General features: G+C 38.9%; 1 protein-coding gene across 2 annotated transcripts; it reads right to left on the bottom strand.

Annotated features, from left to right (window-relative positions):
* Nucleotides 1-202: 202 nt before the first annotated feature.
* LOC133521279 (serine/threonine-protein kinase fused) lies at nt 203-21,440 on the bottom strand. Of its 2 annotated transcripts, XM_061856151.1 has the most exons (11): nt 21,217-21,440; nt 20,874-21,133; nt 20,424-20,592; nt 19,555-19,710; nt 13,343-13,530; nt 12,138-12,973; nt 9,865-9,971; nt 7,680-7,820; nt 7,400-7,491; nt 3,216-3,349; nt 203-1,998 (listed from the first exon to the last, which is right to left on the bottom strand). In XM_061856151.1, the coding sequence occupies exons 1-11, from the start codon at nt 21,325-21,327 to the stop codon at nt 1,649-1,651; spliced, it is 2,544 nt and encodes an 847-aa protein (XP_061712135.1). In that variant the 5' UTR covers nt 21,328-21,440; the 3' UTR covers nt 203-1,648. The 2 variants fall into 2 exon arrangements, with proteins under 2 accessions (XP_061712135.1, XP_061712136.1); XM_061856152.1 differs by lacking the exon at nt 7,680-7,820.
* Between the last annotated feature and the right edge of the window lie 1,221 nt (nt 21,441-22,661).

Genomic DNA, 22,661 nt, shown 5'->3' with positions numbered 1-22,661 from the left:
TGCCCGCTGCCACTATTGCGGCGCTAACCTCCAACTTTGGCTTCTCCACGCTGTATACGGAGTGAAAAAACCTAGCAAATTCAGTACTTACTTGTTCATGTAAATGGTGGAACAATGTTGCGAGCACTAAAAATAGTACACGTGATTTAGAATCAGAGATGTATATATTTTTGTCTTGCCTCTGTAAGCTTGCCCCAACGCATCTTACTGATTTAAGTAAAACTGTTTTTTTAAGGACAGAATTTCATCCACCCACTCCACTCTCCACCACTCCACCACTTATTGCTCTTGAGACCCAAAAGCAATAAGTAGTTTTTTTTAAATAGATTATTGGGGAGTATGTCAAAAAATGTGCCAGGTGTCCGGAATTTAAAGTTATATAATCTTGTTGTGGCACTGTTGTTCGTTTAGTTGGGATGGTTCTTACGCCTAAGGTATTAAAATCGTGAATGTAAAGAAAATACATGTATTTAATTAATAAAAATTGGTCATTATTAGCAAAATTCAAAAAGTATGTAAGCAAAAATATTTCAGTCTTGTAATAAAAGAGATTCATCGTTATAAATTTTAAGTTCCACTATGTTCACACGTTTTTTAGCATTAAATGCCATGAATAAAATTAAGAACCACTTGTAAAAAATTGGAAAAGGACCTGTAATTGATTCCATTATGTGACGACAATTAAACAGTTTCTATTTATGCTACATGTATGAAATAGTGTTGGCGCATACTATACACTTTTGTGTGTATGAATTAAGAACATTAAATACAATACAATTTGACAAAGTTAATTGACGTAACACAATGGAAACAATTAACTTAAGACTAATTACAGGTTAAGGACCTGTAATTAGTCTTAAGTTAATGCGCTTAACTACGAATTTTTTTTTTTTTGCAATTGACCTAAGAGTTAAATACTTATAATGAAAAAGCTCCATTTCAATACCACTGTTGTCAAGGCATTCGGAGCTTTCGCACATAATATTAGTACTGCGCGTAGGAAGCGGCTTTTGCATTGACTGTTTTTGTAGGCGCTTTGATATTTTAGTTAAGAGCGTCCTTCAATCGGCCCTCATTCGAGTAAAGCAGTGAGTTTTATTCGTTTTAATATTGCACAAAGAATAAATAAATAAACTCAGGTCTAATTTAAAATAACTTAGATTTCATTGATGCGGAGAAGGTTGTTAATACCTTCTACGCTCAACTAACCACCGCTGGTATTATGGACCTTATATCTTTGCTTTCATGAATTGTCAGTTGACAGTGTGAAACGTGATATATTAATAGGCAATTGGAGCAGTATAAGGATAATGTTTTATGGCGCAATGTCATCATTACTTTATAAAGTACAATCGATAGCAGAGCCCATTTTTGGTTTTAATGGTTGTCAGTCGGCATTCCTTCAACAAACTAATATTGTCGATAATGTTGATGTTATTAATTATTTTACTCTAATCACTATTTAAATAGCTACTCTGAAAATGCCCATCACTGTCCTGGTGACTAAAATAATATTGCCTCATTGTAACATTGGTGAATATTACAGTTTCCTGGTCTTTAAATGATTACCGTTTAAATAAGTTTTAAGCAGCCGCATTTTCCTCTTAAGTATAAAAAAATGGACGGATTGGTACTGAATATAAACTTCTTAGTTGTAAAATGGCATATTACTGAGCTCCTTAGTAGCTAACCTGGCTGCCCTGTTCAGCGTCACATTGCAATGCGTATGCAACGCCTCCAAACAGTCACTCTCCTCTTTGCTCCACTTCGTCTCCATAGCAACCGAGAATGCGGTACAAGAAAATGTACATAATAGACTTATAAGTATGCAGACTCGCATTCTCAGGGCGTCGCTGGGCTGTTCCAATAGACACATGAAATTGAAGGTTTTGTCGTCGAATAGAATCTTCTCGACGACGTCTGCGTGCTCGGGCAGGTCTTGGAGTATGGTGATGAGGAGACCGACGATGTTGAGAACTATACGAGGTGCTTTTGAATCTGTGGACAATTGGCAATGATAATTTTCTCCCTTTATGTACACACGCCTTCAGGGCGCCTAGCGGTATCTACCGAAAGACTGTCCCATCTTTAGAATCCACAAGTAACAATATCCCATACTAAGCCAAATGTTAAATTTGCTTGCGAACTCTTTGTGTGATTCACGATGACGCGCAGATTTGTCAAAACTAACTTTTAATAACATGACAATACGAGTCAAGGCACACGTCTTCGTGAATGACACAAGCCAACAATAATAAGCTACACATAACAAGCATTTTTTCTTGAGAGTTGTATCACCCACTGAAATAATGTATCTTAACACATTCACTACCATCTCGACCTACGCACTATGAACGTAGTCGATAACAGGGAAAATCCGTACCTAGCGAAAAGCTCCTACGAACGGAGAACCCGCCAGGCGGGATCTCTGACCCTTCGGAAAATTTAGTGACACTATTTCAGTAATAATCGCTCAATGATTGTGGTATGATTAATCGATTGGTGTTGTCACGTTCGTTTTTTTTTTACAAACAACATTTAATTCAATGGTCGTTATTGGGATGTTATAGACATAAAAAAGTCTGAGTCAAAACAGTAGCATAGTAGTCAATAGGAATGGTCACTTTCAATTGTTTTTATATAATCTCAATTGTCTATTTGTTCCATTTATATACGTTATTGAGTAGATAGATGATAACTCAAAAGTGGCCGAGAACACTGTTTTCATTTACACATCAAATAATAGTGCCAGCTGTTTCTAAGTACAAAAGTATTTAAATCCGCATGATTCATTCTCATGTTTACCCGACTTTGGGTCATGATTGTACCTATTTATTAACAAACAAATTTTGGCAATAAAAAAACTATAATCACCCTTTGAATTAGTAATAACACTTAGAGTTAGCACACCAACTCCAATGAGGTGTCAAGGCGCAGCAAAATTTTCTTATTTTTTTTTACTCTAATGTAAACCGGTGTAGGGAATGTAAAATTAGGTTGATAACTGGTTTATACATAAAATTTAAACCGGTTTACATTCCCAAGTGAATTCTAACTAGAGCTATAAAAAAAAAGATGTGTCGTCGAAAAAATTCCAAAATTTGGAAATGAAAGTTTCCTTGAATAACTAAAATTTGCTAAAAACTCTTCTAACTTTTTGGAAACTTTCTGCAACTTGCACATCTATAATAAAAAGCATGTGAGTGGCTACTCACACAAGGTCAACAGTCGTGTGAACACAGTATGGGCGCGGTGCGCAGTCGTGGCCGCCGCGAGCTGCCGCACGGCGCGGCACGAGCGTGCGCATAGCCACGCGCACACCTCCAGCATCCGGCCCGTGCCCGTCAATCTAAAAGAAATAAAGAAAAATAATTTATTATCACAATAACATAATCTTATAAACTAACCAAAAATAATTACACAAAATGAAGAGTTGCGCTAAATGGTCCTCACTCAGGTTAGTGTCGCGGTATGAGCCACATAGCACACTCCGCGACGCTGATTTTCAGTAAGGCCCAGTGGATCGCTCTGAAGTAAGGAAAACTTAAATAAAATTAAAAATAGAATAAAATTAAATAAAAATTAGCCTATAATTCGTCTGGATGTTAGTGTGTATGTATGAAAATGTCTAAGCGATTGGTGTGTGTGTATGCACAGTTGCCTAAGTGTTGCATTTTTGCTTAGCCAGTATGAATTTACGGAGGTGGATTTTAAAGGTGGACACGGTATTAGAATTACGTACTGGTGGTAGCAAATCATTCCAACACTTGATGGCAGCGAAAAGCGGCTCCGTGCGATGTGGAGGAAATGTGAGTCGTGATGCTGTCTTATGGCGCGCCGAGAGAAGTTTTTCGTATAGGTATGAGGGTTCTTTATTTTTTTATGACTCCAAACAACTATGTGGCAAAGTGCAGATGTCTACGTGAATTCATGTTTAGGAGATCGTGCTGGTTTAGAAACGGCGAAACATGTGCTCGTCGTGGGACAGGGAAACAAAACCGTGCACATGCGTTTTATATTCGCTGCAGTGCTTTTTTTATCCTAGCTAGTAAACGTTCGCCCAACACTCATCAGCATAATTTAGTTTTGACAAAATTAGGGTATCACATAATTTGATGCGCATATCAATGAACAGATAAACACTCGTGAATCCTATACAACACTTTAAGCCGATAGAAACAGTTACGCATCGCTTCAGAAATATACTTTTCGAGCCTTAGACATTCATCCAGTATGAAACCCAGGTTTCGAGTTTCAACGACTTTTCTAGACGAGCACCTTTTATTGAAACTACAGGGTCAAGTGCTGCAACTTTATTAATTTGCTTCCGTGTGTCTAGCAGCATGAATTTTGATTTTGATGGGTTTAATAATAGAATATTTTGGCTACACCAATTATTTGTTATTTAAATCGTCATATATGTTCTGAACAGCCACACTGGTATCATTTACTTTAAACGATATATATATAGTCCTCCACATCGATTTCGATGACGGCGACCTCAGCAATCAAGGGTTTTTCCTCTTATGAGCTCTTATGTGGCCATCCAGGCCAAACTTGCTCTTAAACACCCTTTCACATTCACAACAGTATAGTTGACCGGCCGCGTTGTATGTATACACATAGGAGGGCTTAGGTCTATCCTTGCGTAGTTGGCGTTTTACGTCTAATGTAGCGAGGCGGTTTTCCTCAAACGACTTGGTAGATTCGAAGATGGTAGATCGCCAAGATGACCGTTTCGCAGCGAGCTCCTCCCAACGTGCATTATCGATCGCACACGCCTTTAGGTGGCGCTTTAGCACGTCCTTATATCGAAGGTGTTGACCGCCATGCTTCCGCTTTCCCTCTGCTAATTCTGTGTAGAATATAGCTTAAACGATATATACAACTGTATCATCATAATCATATATATGATAGTTGCAATGTTTTATGTGATTAATGACATCTGCACTGTATAAGCTAAACAGGATGGGTCCTAAGATCGAGCCTCGAGAGACACCTCTGGTGACCGGCAGTGTTCTAGAAACCATTTCTGTGCTATCATCATTACAAATGTGTACGTATTGTTTCCGACTACTGAGATAACTGTGAAACCATTTCAATGATAAATTGTCAAACCCGTAGAAAGCCATTTTAAATAGGAGGAGAGAGGTATCAATGGTGTCAAATGCGCGGGAGAAATCAAGCAGGACCCTCACCAGCATCTTGCGCAGCCAAAATATCATCTACAACATCTAGGAGAGCGGTTGCAGTGCTACCTGATTTCCTAAAACCTGATTGCTTTTTCGACAGGATGTTGTTTGCCTCGAGGTACTTAGTCATTTGTATTAACTACCTTTTCCATTATTTTGATATGACAGGAAGTAAGCTAATGGGACGAAGATCTTTGTATTCATTAGGATTTTGGTATTTGGGAATTGAAAAAATTAATAGAATCAGGCGTTACTTTGCGGAACAACTGCCACTTTCCACTGCTCAGGGAATGTGCCAGTCTCTAATGGGTTATTGACAATGGTTGTGATTGCCGCTAAGGATTCAGGTAAAGTAAGCGAAATCATGGCTATATTGAGACCATCGTCACCTTGTGCGTTTGTTGTTATTGATTTAATTATATTTAGTATTAATGATTCATTTACAGGTTTCAGTCTAAAAATATGCGCGTCAAATCTGTGAAATTCATAGAATGTCAAAAAGCGAAACAATGTTAACGGGGATTAGAGCCAGATACACTCTTACTATTTCCTCACAAGCACATAATTATGTTGTTTAGAGCACGATGCTGACAATATTCACTTTGGCTATAGATTCTTGTAAATTTGCGTGTGTTTAGGAAAAATGAACCCAAGTAAAAGAATAACCACTAAACAAACAATATGTTAGTGAGTGTTAGTCTGTAAGGTATGCATCTTCATCAGCAGTTCAACTTTACCACACGACATTAGTTTTCCGAGAGGAAATGCACGAGGGGAAAAATATTTGAAGCGTTCACTCGTTTTTCCAAGATCATGTAATCAGATCCAGACAATCTTCACGTGATGAAAATAGGACGAACTGTGCAATTTAGTAGCTTTGAAAAAAGTATCCCAAATAGGTTCAGACTTGGGCTCCTGATATGCGTGCTAATTCGTTTTGCTTGTTATTACTTATGTGTCGATATTTTTCATTATAAACTGTTAAATATTAAAAGAGGTTGAGTGTAGAGTTATGCCACCTCAGAATTTAAAATTATTAATACACAATATTTGTTATTCTTCATAGCAAAATTCTCTGACCTTACCCATGTCGGGGGAACCAGGAAGGTACAAACGAAAAACTGGGTTTTAGCCGGTAAGAGTCCGGCACTGTCTGGGCCCTCCATTCCCAGTCGTCCGATGCAGGATTTTCTCCTGGTGGCTCGTGAATACCTCTCCTCTTTATTCGTAAATAAATGGAAAAAAAATATGCTCTTATATTAACGCATCGAACCGCCACTGTACGTCGAGGACGGGCTGAAGCCGCATGTAAGTAATTAGGATCCGAGGATCCATTTACACGGGTACACGGATCTTAATTACACGTTTCCAACGGGCCACAAATCCGGGACCGTGTAGGGTAAAAGCATGGCCCCGGCGACGGGTACACGAAACTCGGACACGTCCGTGAGCCCTAGTCCACACAGTCTTAGAGAAATAGGAGGAAATATACTTTAAAAAGTGCCGACAAATTGTTAACTGGGTGAATCAACTTTTTTTGTTTTGTTATCCTGTCCCGTTGTCCAAGGGACAACAGTGGCACAGTTTGTTTGAAGAGACGTTGTATGCCGTTCTATTAACATGCGTAGTAGAGGGCCCATTATGGACATTGATTATAACGACCACAAAAACGCAAGTTTAATACATTTAAGTACCATAAAATCAGTATTTCAATGAACTTTTGTCCCCTGGACAACTAATCGTAACCATGGCAACGAGTGACGCTAAAAAGTTGATTCTCCCAACTACCACATTCCAGAAGCCATTAACTTTCAACAACTACTAAAACTCAACCAAATGTTTTATGTCGGTGATAATCGTAACCGTTTTATCGACAAAGACGCTCCTGTGTCATCATTAGTTTAATGCCTGTCGTCAAATAATAAGGTCAACTATTTATGTTCGAGGTTTTTTCATTACGATGTTCTCGCAGAAGATGTCACTTGGTATCGAGGCTCCTTGGATTATTCTGAGCTGTATTATAATAGAATGCGGCATTAATTCCCCCATCTTAAAGAAGAACCGACAGTAGTGTATCGTATAGATTAGCCAAGAATAGGTACCTACCACAAAACCTTTGTGAAGCGACACCTTCTGACAAAAGTTCAAAATACTCCATACAAAAATATTAAAAACATTGCCATTTAATGTTTGAGGGATTAAATTACCTGTCTTCCATGTCGTCATCGTTCTTGCAGTCCTTCATCAACGAATTAACAGCTGCAATGAACTCGTACACCACTTTGGCTTCTAGATACACCTGAAACAATTATAAATACCATTCAATTTTTTTACGTAATTATATCGAAGTGTTTTTCAGCACCGCTGTAGCTTTTGCAATGAGCTGTTTGGAGGCACTTTGACCCTTGCGACGAAACTGAGCTCCCGTCCTGTATTTGGAACATGACCTACAATCCTCAAGTAGTAGGTAAGTATGGTCACGCTTACATCCTGTATGTGGAGCAGCGTGTGCCGGGGCAGCGCGGGTGACACGGCCGGGAGCGCCAGCAGCGCGGCCACGGCGCCGCACACGCGCCCGCCGCGGGCTCCGCGACCCGAGCTGCCCACTACGCCCACCACCATGCTCACCTGACAAACAATTACATATATCATTGCCGATATATATAACAGTTATTTACTATACAAATGCGAAAAAGTAGGAAATTCGGAACGAGTAGTGATAACTCCCTTCGAATTGCGAATTGCCTATTCACACGTGGATTACGTTTTACAGTACATATGGCCCTTAAAAGGTAAGTGCTTAAGTCGGAAATACTTACATTATACACTATATGACTAGAAACTCGATAGTACGAATCTAAATGGAAACGTCAAAAAGCGGGTATCGACTTAGAAGTTTTCGTTCGCTTTAAATAGGTTTCGAGTTACACAGGTAAAACGGATGGAAAATTTGTATCTTTGAGTTACAGAGGTTTGTTAGAAAATAACTTCGAGATATAGGTAGAGGTGATAAGACAAGAAGTTTATGTTTCAGTCAAATTTTATTTTTTGAATTATTAAAGTAATAATTATGTTGGATAACCCTAACTTCGTCTTAATGATGTTAAATATTTCGAGTTACCTATGAAGATTTTGAGTTTTGAAGGGAAGGGAATAACATTTTATTTCGTGTTAACGAGGATTTTTCTTTGGCGAGGTTCGGCTTAACGCTTAAGAAGGTTCCAATATTACAGTGTTCATATTTTCCTCTTAAAGGGATGAATTCACCTTAGTATTAGTACACGTTTATTGTATTATCTCTATGTTATGTTTTGTGCAAGTGTAGGTACTACTACTGCAAGACAAGGTACTATCGTGTGCGTTCGCGGTGTTCCACTTCCGAAAAATGTTGCTTCGATCCCTGCAACGAGCTAAACTCCGCCCCCCTCATACAGATAACCAATTAGGATGCATTTAGGATTATTTATCTTAATGATGAAAAGACAAACAATAGGTAGTAAGGGCAGTTTATTAGTTATTGTTGTTTAGGCTAAACTTACGCCCCCTCATACAGATAACCAATTAGGATGCATTTAGTATTCCCTTTAGGATGCATTTAGTATTACATATCTTACTGTTGAAAACTTTACCTCAGCAAACGTTTCTTTCAACACCCACATTTTTAAGTGCCATGCTATTGGTTATCGCTTCCTTGTTATCGCCTAACCGCCTGCAAGACCTTTAAACACCGCGACCACACTAATTAGTAGGTACAGTCAGCAAATTATTACCTTAGCAGCCCTGCAAACAAAAATGTAGCAGAGGTGCCAAACTAATAGTTTTGCTGACTGTACATCGGGTTGGCTACGAGGTATAGAGTATAGACAAAGGTATCCCCACGCTGCGGGATTTAACTGACGATAGAGCCTTCAAGCTTCAACTCGTAATAAACCTGAATAAAATTCAAAGTAATAAACCTGAATGACATGATCAACCTGAGCTGGTGCGTTATACCCAGTTTTATTCACCACCTAGAGAAAAGTTGACACCATTCTTAGAAATGTTACCCTAAGCTTTGTAACAGATAGTTGCTGAACCAAACATCATTGGTGTGACAAAGGCGCAAAGGCTTCGGTGGCTCGGCTATCTAAAGCGAATGGGAGGTGAGAAGAGCTTTTGAGGGAAAACAGACAGCACGCCGCCCAGCCGGTTGATCTATATATCGGTGGGCGTATGTAGTGGATGCGGATCTGCGCGAGCTCCAGGTTGAAGACTGGCGAGAAACTGCACAGAACCGAGATCAGTGGCCAGCAGTCGTGGTGGAGGCCAAGTCACACTTTGAGTCGCTGCGCAAGAGGAGTAAGTAAGTAAGTAAGTAAGCTTTGTAACAGTCCACATTTAGTTCTAATTACTGCGCAGTTTAGCTTTCATACCGACTAAGATAATTTTCCAAAAAAGGTACGTGTGCGAAAGAAGGCCCGGATATTAAGCTTGCCTACTTTCAATATTTCTTACTTTTATAAGTAAGACAAAGCTGCAAGTTCATATAAGAAAAAGTAAATAAAAATTAAAATAACGATGGCCATTTTTGGTGGAAGGTACTTACTTACCTTAATTATTGTGCCGTGGCGAGTCCGCGTGTCACCCAATCTAACAAATTTTAAGAATCGAAGTACATAAATTTAACACAAACCATGTTCAGCTGCGTGAGAGATTCAACGTCGCCATCCATCACTTCACTTATATTGGAATTCAGGAATGCTTCCCATTCTTCCAGCTCAATGGCGGATGGCTCCTTGACTAGAAACCGAAAAAGGTATTTGTAATTAATTGAAGTGAACAAACTGTTCTGACGCACGTGCTAATCGTGAGTGCATTTGAAACAATGGTTTGAATTTTGCACAGTCTGTTCAGAAAGAGAAGAGTCATATAATGTATTGGTTCCCTTATATTCAATGACTCTTCCCTTTCCGCTCAGACTCCAACAGTTTTTACAGTACATATGGGGCTACTTTATAGCACTAGTGCGAGAAGTAGCATATTACGTTACTGTGTCGAACATTTAAAGGGCCATATGTACTGTAAAACGTTGTACGATACATGTGCGAATAGGTAATTCGCAACTCGTGTCGATTTAAAACACTCCCTTCGGTCGTGTTTTAATTTATCGCCACTCGTTTCGAATTTCCTATTTTTCGCACTTGTATCGTAATGTACTATTCTCACACAAGTGCAATTTCTATCTAGTACCTATTTCAATTCACATAAGGTCAACTCGGCAAAGACCGGCATACTTTATTTAAAAAGAACTTAATTGACAAATTTTAGCTATCCTGTTGCCTGAAAGTAAAATTTTCTGAAATTAGTTGATAAAATATTTCGTTGGTTTCTAATTAAACTTGCCAAATTCTCATTTAAGGCATCGGATAGTGAAATAAACACTCGTTTTTAAAACACGTCGCAATGGACGAACTCAGCGCCAATGTCGGCTAAGATCGTCTAATGGCGAATTTACCTACACACCTACCTACCTACCTACGTAATTATAGATGTTTGTACGAGTGCGAACTACAATGACAACTGAATGTAGACTCTAATATGTCAAGAATAGGGTTTATTATGGCTAATTTCATGCAAAGTTTCGTTTGTCGGGTAAGACCGGCATACATCGCCATACAGGGGTCGAAAACACGCAGGTAAGTATTAATAAAACAATGAGATCAAACATTGAGATCAATACAAATGTATTTTAATCAATACAATTCTTAAGTAAAATACTAAACGAGTATTGATTTAAGTACTCTTAAAAATTGAGGCCAAGAATTCCACAAAAAGTAGCAAATGTATATTGCATTGAAATGGAAGTGATAACATTCATCAGTGAAATAAACTGCTGATTCATATAAACTATTTCGAGGTAGACAGACACAAAATGCTTAACAGCTGACCAAGGTTGGTCCCTTACTGTTTTTACCTTTAAGATATGGCATTTTTAGTCTCACGATCTTAAATTCCATGGCGACTGCTCTATCAAGAATTTTATAAGTATGTCCATTGTCCACGACCTTTTATTGTCACATTTTGAGCAAGTATACTAGTTAACTATATATTATATACTAGTGGCTCTGTGAGCTGTTGACGCGTTAAGTTTAGAAAATGTAAAAATGAAAAATATCATTATCACAGTTAAACTCATAATAGTCATAAGCGCCATAGACATTATTGGCGCTTAAGTTCTACATTTAAAAAAAAAATCTAAATTTAGATCGACAAAAAAGTCTATTAAATCTTAAAATCTGGCCACAAAATTTCACGAGAATCGGTTGAGAGTTGCGACCTGTAGAGGATGCAAAATGCCCGAGTCAAAACGTAGATCTTCGCTAACGCTACGGTCAATAATAAATAAATAAAAAACATATACAGAAAAGGTTGGCCACTTCTGAAAACGGTGAAGACCGGCATATGACGATATTAGCCTCCAAACTTTTGACGGACTTCGACACTACTACATTTTGAGGTTAGTTTTTTTCCACCAGAAATATCTTCGTGAAATAACCAGTTTAAGGTTATTGTAATATAATATTCATATAAATACATTAATAAAGAATAGACTTACCTATATCGATATTAAAAACACTTCAGTTTAATCACTTAAAAAAATTTTTTACGACAGCGTGTTGTACTCCCAATACGAGTTGCCAACCTGACTAAACTTGAAAGGCTGGTTTTTCTCTTCATGCTCGAGGTAGCGCCATCTGTGTAAATTTATAAGAACTAGAACTGTTTTATCATTACGTAAATTGTGTTGCCATCCTCGTAGCTGTACAGAATTTGCTGTAATTCTTGCTAGACGGCCTTCGCCGGCAGACGGTCTTCGCCGAGTTGACCTTACCTACGGTTTTTATACTTGGCGCGGCATTAACTATGACGTAATATAATTAATAAGAATATAGTAAAATACTTTACCTTCGTGTTTTTCTTCCGGTATGACAATTTCATCATTATTTGCTACTTCTTTATCTGAAACTTCTTCAATCAATTCTATCTTTTCAATATCTTCATCCTTGGTCTCCTTCAAGCATTTTTCTTGATCCACGTCAACAATACTTGGGATTTCAATGGCTGGTTCACTAGTACGCCTCTGATTTTCCGACTTATTCTTATCCCAACTCCTACTAAAATGAAATGATCGCTTGATGCTTCTTGTTAATCTATTTCCGCCACTGGCAAATCTTAGTTTATCTCTGGAAAACTGCAGCAACTTTTGCTTATAAGACGGCGGTACGCTTTTACTCAGAGCAGAACTAACCTCACTGCTGCATTTCGTTGAACTTTTCGGGTTCTCTAAACTGTGTGATGCGGTATCTACACTTTTCGCCTTCTGTTTCACATCAATAGCTTCACTCTTCTCAATTTTGTTTGTGGCTTCTGTGTTAGATTTTTCTGTCTGTTTCTCCTCAAGAATTTTGTCCATTTTCTTGACAGCTGCATCAGTTTGTTTTTTATTAGTTGCCATAAGTTGTGCCATATTATTTTCTAAATTACAGACGACAAGATTGGAATTGTTCATGACGTTGTACTCATGTCTTAGTAGTTTTGCGTTGGCGATAGTGATGGGTTGCGACTGGTCTTCGTCGTCGGTTTTGAGGCTGTCTCGGACGCTGAAGGCGCTGGTGGCGCGGACGCTGTCGTCGTCGGACATGGGCACGCACTCTGTAGGTTGAGTTACGCCACGGATGTGACGGAGATCATGCTCTCTCCGGTTAACTACTTTTAAAGGTTCATTATCCAATTTCATTGCCCTGAAAACATAAGAAAGATTAGACACAATAATAAATAAGCTAAACGGTTTAGATCAATTTTGTCTCATCCAGTGGTTCGTCATACAAAAGTTGATGGGTTGGTGGTCAATATAAATACATCACTATCTGTCTATAGATTTATTTAACAGCATTGCTATACCAGAATTATTATTTTATAGTTTATTATATAATATGTATCTAAGCGCCGAGATCGCTTGCTCCCCACAGTTCAGCGCACATCATTATCATTTTCGCTGCTTGAAAATGCATGGAGCTCATGTGTACAGTGGAGACTTTGTCGACATAAATAACTGGCGATTCCTAGCCGTTGCCGCAACGGTATAAGGTCACTTATATTGCCATTGATACCTTGCATTGCTGCTAATCTTATCCCGCTGTAGGCGCTTTGCCTCCTGTTGGCTGTGACTCAATGGTTGTGTGAAGGGTGATTCACTTTGCACGTCTTCGGGCAGAATGAGGATGTGGCCCGCTACAAATGGGTGCGCCAGTATATCTGGCCAGGTCATCCTTTTCATGGGGTCTTTGTGTAACAGTCCCTGCAAAGGTATCAAAAAAAAATCTTTTAACTGCGTATGACGTCAACTGACGCACGTGGCTATAACCTAATATCAATCTTCGTGCATTTCAACAAGGATTCACGATTTAAGTAAGAAACAAAGTGTACTTGTAAGCGGATGATGTAAACAATGCCAATCAATCATCATGGAAGTGGAAGTGCACAAACCGGCCAGTGTAGGCGTGCCTCGACCGAGGCGGTGCGCTCGGGCGAGCAAAATGCATTCGCCGCCTCGGCTAATTACAAATTTATAATTTACCATTTGTTAAATAATACTTTACAATACAATTAGCTATCTAGCTAATTATAAACTGCTAATTCTTGTTATTGACAGATAGTTTTAAGTCAAAACAAAACAAAAGCAACTCTGTTCCATCTAATAATGATTTCAATTTCATTGGACATTCCGACTGCAGCTAGCGAGTAGTAAACACGTAGCCGCGTCTATTGTTTAAAATACTCTTATCTTTTAACCGGTCGGCATTAAAGCATTCGCTTGTAAACAAGAAGGTGCATATAAATTTGCACCTTAGGGACTATGGGGGAGGGTTCAGATTTGAGTGAAGCTGAAGATGGGGAAGTATCGAGCCGGCGATCAAGGAATAACGTAGAAAAACAAAATGACATGTCAATTCCACCTAGAGATGTGCCGCTACCGGACGAAGCCATGGAGTGCAGCACAGCGAGTTCAAAGAGAGGTCGTGAAGAAGATGATGAGGAGTCTTGGTCCTTGGTAGGACGAGACGGAAAAAAAATAAAAGAGGGAAGAGGAAGAAATAGTCCAGAGAATAATGCTACTGTAAACAGACCTGAAGGGATGAATGAGAGCAAACCTGAAGCATACATTACAGCCACGGTAGACCTACCTAAACAATTTGCGTTCGCGCGGTTGATGCACCAAAACAATATAACGGACATCTTAGAAATAAAATATATTAATCCGCATAAAATATACGTTCAGTTCGGGACAGAGAGTGCTTTAGAAAAACTTATCAGTTGCCAGGCTATTAAGGAAAAGGCATGGAATATTTTACGAACTACCGAAGTGGCCGCATCATATGGAGTAATCAGGAAGGTAGATATGGAATTATCTGAGAAGGAGATTTTAGAAAGTATAGATGGCTGTGCCGAGTTACTATATGCGAAGCGTCTAACCCGTCGGACGGAGGATGGCAAGTGGGTAAACAGTGAATGCGTGAGGTTAGGATTCAGGGGATCCTCTCTACCAGCTTATGTCCTTGTGTTTGGCATGCGCTTGATGGTTACACCATACGTCTTTCCTGTTTCGCAGTGTTCGAACTGCTGGAAGTTTGGCCACGTGAGGAGAATGTGCCCTAGAACCAAGTCTGTGTGCCCAAAATGTACAAAAAACCATATCAACTGCGAGATCACTAAGTTTGTGTGTGTGAACTGCAACGGCGATCACTTAGCGTTAAGTAAAAAGTGTCCAGCCTATCTAAAAGAGAGGAAAATAAGGGGCATAATGGCAGATTTCAACGTTACCTATCGCAAAGCAACGACTTTATATGTTCCAGAAAGCCTTATACCACAATCTGAAGAGACTCCTGGATTTGAGCTTTCCCGAACAGATATTTCCTTTCCTAGAATTGGCCCTATTGAGGAAAACCTAGAACAAAGCCAAGATACGTTAACGTCCCAAGTGTCTCAGTCATTTGTAGCAGTAGCAGCTACAAAGCCAACCCCTCCATGTGACAAGCAAAAGCCGTCAGCGGAAAAAAGTGGGTCAGCTAAGCCGAAAAAGAAAAAATCTATAAAAGGCAAGCCTATATCATACGAAAATCAAACTGACGAGTCAGATGGCAGTTGCATGGATATAGATGTTGACTCGTGTTCGGACAAGTATAATAATTCGGAAACGAAGAAGGGCAAGAGGAGAAATAATGAAGATAGGAGAAAATCGAGCGAAGAAAAAGAGACCGACACTGAGATTTTTACGCTTGAAAAAGTTATGGAGATGTTAAAGAACGTTTGTGGCAAGTCTATGGTAGATAAATTTATTTCTGTTATTAAAACGGGTATTAAGTTGTTAGTTAATTACTTGAGTAAGTACTTTTTTGACTTGCCTGTCTTAAGTCAATTATTTGCGTGTGATGAGTAGTAAAATACACTTAAATATAATCCAATGGAACTGTCAAAGCCTGATGAATAAACGTGCATCATTCGAGCAATTACTATCTCGCGAGAAAGTACATGTCGCCGCGTTGAGTGAGACCTGGTGTGATCGAGACTTGGAGCTAAGAGTAAGTGACTACAATGTATTTCGTAAGGATAGGACAGACGGCTACGGTGGAGTGGCAATTTTGACTCATAAATCTGTTAAATCGCAAGTACTTCCCTCTGATATATCTAACTCGGGTATCGAGATACTCCGCGTCAAATTATATAATTGCGCCCCAATCAAATACATTGTATCGATATATTGTCCATCTTCAATTCAAACAAACCAAAGAGACTGGGATCAGTTATTTTCCTTATGTGATAAACAAACTCTGTTGCTAGGAGACTTCAACGGCCACTATAACACTTGGTCGCATAAAATTGATAATCGTGGCAGACAAATATTCGATTCCTTACTTAGTCATGACTTAATAACCTTAAATGACGGTTCTCCAACTAGGGTTCAACTTGTTAATGGTTCGCTTAGACAATCTGCTCCCGATATATCTCTGGCCTCGACCGACATAGCAATTAATTTTAGCTGGAAAGTCAGTAATGAGTCCCTTGGCAGCGATCATTTGATAATACACATGACTACGGAATGCAAATCGAACCTAAAAACCATTATAAAACGTAATTTTAAAAAAGCCGACTGGCCCTCGTATACAGCGTTCTTAGAAATATCACTTGCTAACTTATCCATCCCGGATGACTACCAAGGTGCGTATGATTTGTTTTTATGCGAGATAAATAAAGCGGCCGACTTGCATATTCCTATTGTTAAAATAAGCCAGAATCCTAGTAGCAAGTTTATACCTAAACCGTACTGGAGCGTGTCGCTGTCTAAGGCCGTAGCGGAGCGTAGATTGGCACTAAGTTTATTTAGAAAAAATCCCACTCCTAACAACTTCATAGGCTTAAAAAACAAAATTGCCGCGGCACAGAGGCTCATTAGGCAAGCTAGGTATAAATCATTCCATGACTTCTGTACGTCCATCGATAATGCGTCATCATCTGGCGACATGTGGAAAAGAATGAAATGGATTAAAGGAATTAAATGTCAGTACAAATGTGTTGATAATGAGCGCTCAATCTCGCTGCTTAATAATCTGACGCCTGATTTTGTTTGTTATGAAAAACCAGCTTTTTCTTCTAATAATAACGTATTAATTGCCCCAATTACCATTCAGGAAATTGAAAAAAGTATTAAGCTATCTGACACGGCCCCCGGCTGCGATGACATTTCCTTCTCAATGTTGCGTTATCTTCCACCGGTAGGTAAGGATATGCTACAATTATTATACAATAGGTTTTTAGCTAGCGGATTTGTCCCGCGACAGTGGCGCGATATACTTATTGTTCCGATTCCTAAGCCGGGGCGCGATTCAGACTGTGTAACCTCTCTAAGACCTATAGCGCTTATGTCATGTGTATGCAAAGTTTTTCATTCGATAATAAACAAACGCCTGGAATGGTTTCTTGAGAAGAGGGAATCATTTTCTGATTATACTATAGGTTTTAGGAAGTCTAGGTCATGTTTAGATAACCTAAGTTTTCTAGTAACATTAATACAAGCAGGTTTCGCGCGTAAACAAGTATCCTTAGGTTGTTTTATTGACATAAACAATGCCTATAACAATGTCAACATTGGAAAACTGCTAATGATATTGGATAGACTCGATGTAGGTAGGTCCATATGCAATTACCTGTGGAATTTTTTAACATATAGAAACTTAAATATTAGACTGGAAAATTCAAGTGTACAGAGAAGTTGTTGCCAAGGCCTAGGTCAAGGTGATCCACTCTCTCCGTTGTTATTTAATGTTGCCACAATTGATATTTGTAAACACATAAATAATGTCTATATTTCACAGTACGCCGATGATTTTGTGTTGTTTACCAGCGGGCCTTGCTTACAAGATTCCGTAGGTAGATTACAAGCGGCAGTTAATACCTTTACAGCTATATTATGCAATCTTGGTCTGGAAGTTTCCTCCGAAAAAAGTAAATTATGTTTGTTTAATTCTGGTCGAAAACCCATTAGGCACCATTGTTATGATTTTTCAATAAATAATACGCGGTTAGAGGTAGTTAGCGCTGTCAAATACCTTGGTCTCTGGCTTGATCGCTCATTACGGTGGGGCAAGCATATTAACGAGTTGCACCAAAAATTGAATAGACATTTAAATTTATTCAAAGTTCTAGCAGGTGCGGGGTGGGGAGTGCACCCCAAGCATCTAAGACGTTTGTATATTTCCATAATAAGAAGTCGTATTGACTATGCTTGTTTCTTATACGACAGCAGTTGTAAAAATAACCTTTTAAAACTAGACAGGGTACAAAATCAAGTCATGAGAGTGATAGGAGGATTTATTAAAACAACTCCGATCCATGTTATGGAAGTTGAATTACACCTACCGCCCCTTGAGTTCCGCAGACACTACTTATCAGGGAAATATAATTTAAAAATGAGATCATTTAAAAGCATACCTATTACTACAACCATAAATGAAATGCAAGTAATACAAATAGCAGATACTGGGAGGGAAAAAAACTACCGTTACTCGTTACATCACACAATCAGTTAAAAGACACACCTATCTACTCCAGTCGACAATTAGAAATGTTCATATTTGATACCTGGATCCATTTCATAGATTTAAGTGGCGTTATTTACTTTATCGACGAGTTTAAAAAGGCTAAAAGAACTTACGACAGGTTAGGAATAAATGTGATTTGCAGCGAGGTAATGGCAAAATACTCCTCATTTTATAAAATATTTACTGATGGATCGAAAGAAGATTGCAAAAATATTGGAGCCGCTTTTTTTGATGAAACGAATAGCTATACTTTAAAACTAAAAATCAACTGTAATACGTCTATAATGTACGCCGAACTAATTGCTATCTCTGAAGCCCTATCTTACGCAAAATCCATCAATTCGAATAAATTTGTAATTTTTACCGATTCCAAAAGTGCATTGCAACACCTGGCTCGATGCACCTCGACCTTTCGAGGAGCACCGATAGCCTACACAATAATAAGAATGATTTTAGAATTAAGATCTATGTCAAAAACTATCATTCTTCAATGGATCCCTTCGCATGTAGGTATTTATGGTAATGAGATTGCAGATTCATTAGCAAAACAGGCGTGCAGCGACGGTATCGAATATGATCTACTACCTGCGTATAGTGATTGCTTACATTTAGTTAAATCAAGATGTCGCGAACTTTGGAAGGAATATTTTGACCAGAGGTCCCAGGATAAAGGCATTTGGTTTAAGACTATACAGCCCCACCCATTGAATTCTCCGTGGATTGATAATAGTACGTTATGTAGGCAGGATCTCGTTTTACTGCTAAGATTACGATCCGGACACATTCCATTGAATAAGTTCGCGTACCTTATGCGTAAAGTCAACTCAGAATTATGCACCTTATGCAATCGTATCGAAGATGCGTATCATATTTTAATGGAATGTGCCCGAAATGAGGTACCCAGGCGACGTCTTTTTAATGACAGTTCCATTGGATTGTGCAATACTTACCTGTCGAATCCTATGTCCGAGGTGGTCGGAAAAATATTAAATATTGTTGTGTTGTTAAGTGTGGTCTTAAGGACAGACAAGTGTGATTAAGTTTATTATACATATTAACTCTGTTAATTAAGTCTTTTTTAAACGGGGCGACATATTCGATCAATCGAAAAAGCTCCTTAATAAATGAAAAAAAAAAAAAAAAAAAAAAAAAAATTTCATTGGAGGTCATTTGGACTAGTATTATTAGGATTAGGACACAGGGGGTTAAAGGTAACCAAGTTGTACCTGGAGGAAAGAACGGGCCTCCTTGCTGATGAAGCTTGGCCATTGCACTGGCTTGTGGCGAATCATCCTCACCAGCTGCAGGATGGACATGGTGCAGAATGGCGGCTGACCGGCCATCAGCTCATACACTATGCACCCAAGGGACCAGAGATCTGCCTGGAAATAAGTTAATTGCCAAAAAATATATTTTTGGTACAAGCTTTTATCACTGACTGTAATTTTATTTCAATTCCTACCAATAATCATTGATTCTTTTGTAACAAGCCCAAACACAAATAGATTGTGTTATTTTATCACACTATGACCACTTTGTGTGTCCATCTGTCTTCAGCGTAATGGCACCATAAAACAGCATTGTCATCCAACTTATATGTGTATGTGCTTCAGCTCAATGATAATGGGGAGTGGGTCTAATGTAACTGGCAAGATTAATAAATAAATAAACATACAAATAATTGCAACTTAAATTGCTGAAAGCTTGTAAAAATTTATGTTGCCATTTTTTTAACAAATGGATTTTGTAGACTATGGATCTGTTTCAAGAATGCTCGTCACTTTTATTATTAGCAGAAGAGTTTTTTTGACTTAACACATTCAGTGCCAGCGCATGCTACGCGCATAGCCAATGACATGCAAAATCCCGTATATAAAAAACAGTGACTTTGAAGAGCGAACCCGACTATCAGGTCACTGGCACTGAGTCTTAAATTTTACTTTATAAAACAGGGAACAGCAAAACCCAAAATTTGTCTCACTTAAAACCCTTTAGGCTTATGTAGAGTAATTAGAGACAATACTACAAACAGCAATTTTAGTTAACAAAAACAGTTCAAAAAACACATTGTTTTATATGATGTTAGAACTAATACCTGATGATCATAAGGTTTCTCATCAATTAGTTCAGGTGCCATATACAATGGAGTTCCCTTGATGGAAGTTAGAATGTGGGTGGAGTTGGTCATTATTCTGGCCAATCCAAAGTCACAGAGCTTGGCACAGCCGCTGCTGTCTAGTAATACATTCTGGGGCTTTAGGTCCCTGTAAATATAAGAAGTAGTTAGTGTAAATATAAGTAGTATAACAGGGTTTGAATGGCTGCAGAGTAAGTGTGACTGAATTTCATATTGGGGCATAATTACACATTGATTAGTGTTTGTGAGTTTGTACATTTAGGTACTACTTGCTAATTGCATTTAGTATGTGGCAAATATATGAACTCGCCAAAAATCATTTTGGAAAAAACTGCAATAAGATTAAGAAAAATTTGGTCAGGATCCTTATCTTAGAACAGTTGAAGAAGTTTTTTTCTCTATACGTACCGATGTAAAACCCTGTGTGAATGTAAGTAATACAGTGCAGACACTAAATCCCAGGTAATCTTCTTCACTTGTTCCTCATTCAAACAGCCTTCTTTAGCTAATATACTGTGAAGTTCTTTCTCAGCATATTCTGTCACTACCACCAACTCCGATTCCGTGTCAAAGCTATCAATCATACGAATAATGTTTGGATGTTCAAGAGTACGTTGTATATCACATTCTTGCCTTAAGTTTTTCAAGTCTTTTGACGAGCGGCCTTTCTGAAAAAAGTAAGTTTTATCATGAGAAATTATACTCTCTGTAATGTTTTATAGTTCGATTAGAGCAAAATGACATACTATACCTTGCGTATAACTTTTAAGGCCACTACAACATCGGTTTCTTTATTCTTTGCCTTAAACACTCGACCAAAAGACCCTTCGCCTACGAATGATATTATATCGTAGTTCTCCATACTGATTGATTTGTTTTAAGCTTAAATTTAATTCCAATGGAACATATCTTTCGCTAAAAAAAGTGTACTTTAATAATAGAAACAAACTCTGTTTCTACTTGTTGGTCTGGTGTTGGTCGACTTGGTCGCTTGTTGAATCTGACAGTTGTCAATGTCAACCTGACAGTCATGACATAACTGGTGCTATGTTTGAGTCTTATTTTAAAACACTACATTAATTAGTAGTTCGCTCCGAACGCAATCCGTTTAATCCGTAAATCCTGGTAACCTGAAACTACTCTTTTTCTCACTTTCTAACAATCATATTTGTTAGAAAGAGGAACAAACAAGATGTGACACTGAAATCACGCGATTTGCAAAAAAGTGCAAAGGGCCCTCCACATACATGCGCGAATCACAGCGCGAAGCCGCGAACGTAGTAGCCCTAACAGACTACCGCACCGGAATGCAACCTTGGACCGGTTCCAGGGACAGCGCTTACTAGCGTGGACTTCTACACCATCGCACCAAACCCTTATCAGTGGGGTGACACTCGACCTTTCTGGCTCTCTCGGCTCAGAATTGCTCCGAGCAATCATTAGGGTTGGCACAACTTGACGTCTATTCTGATTTCAATTCTATCAGCCGATGCTTTGCCGCCATCTTGGCGCAAACCCAACTGCGAAATCGCTGTGAAGTTTTGTGAGTGTGGAGTCATACGTCAACGTCGCGATATTTTCTCTTCGCAAAAACCGCGCCGCGATGAAATCACATAGTCTGAAGACTCAATAGTTAAACTTAGTCTTTAAACCAATTGCCAACTCTCAGCACAACGAAATGTAAAAAAAAAGCTAAAAGCTGTAACAGCTTAGAGGGGGGCGTACCGGACCGCGACTTTGACTGGACCAAAGTCGCGGTCCGGTACGCCCATCTGTTGCAGTTGTAACTCCCGGACATTATTTGTTTTTTTTTGTAACCTACATACAAAGTTCTCGCGGTGACGTCACAAATATACCAAGTTCTCTATCTCACATTACACAATTGATCATACTTACTGACCTTTTTAACCGCAACCTATATTGGCATTATCCCAGACATGTACCACAACTTGGAATCCATGGTATGGACCGCCGTTGGCGATACTCACCCATTCCCGATCCCAGTTGGCGTTCACCAAGGCTCAGCTCTGCATCCTTTTCTGTTCAGTATAGTGTTAGACGTTGTTTCAGCGAAATTCCACGAACCATCTCCGTGGCTTATGATGTACGCTGATGACATTGCACTGACAGATGAGGACAAGCAGAAGTAACCGCTTTCATCTGTTACACCAGGATACTCGTGAAGCTAAAGGGCCT

This window comes from Cydia pomonella, chromosome 9 (genome assembly GCF_033807575.1).
Source record: "Cydia pomonella isolate Wapato2018A chromosome 9, ilCydPomo1, whole genome shotgun sequence".
Lineage (NCBI taxonomy): Eukaryota > Metazoa > Arthropoda > Insecta > Lepidoptera > Tortricidae > Cydia > Cydia pomonella.
This window is presented reverse-complemented; position numbering and strand designations above follow the sequence as displayed.

Coding starts and splice junctions, on each gene's coding strand:
- LOC133521279 (XM_061856151.1), bottom strand. CDS start 21,327: ATGGAGAACTACGATATAATATCATTCGTAGGCGAAGGGTCTTTTGGT. Junction 13,531..19,554: donor AGGCCCGTTCTTTCCTCCAG/GTACAACTTGGT, acceptor ATACCTTTGCAG/GGACTGTTACACAAAGACCC. Junction 9,972..12,137: donor ACCGGAAGAAAAACACGAAG/GTAAAGTATTTT, acceptor TTCGGTTTCTAG/TCAAGGAGCCATCCGCCATT.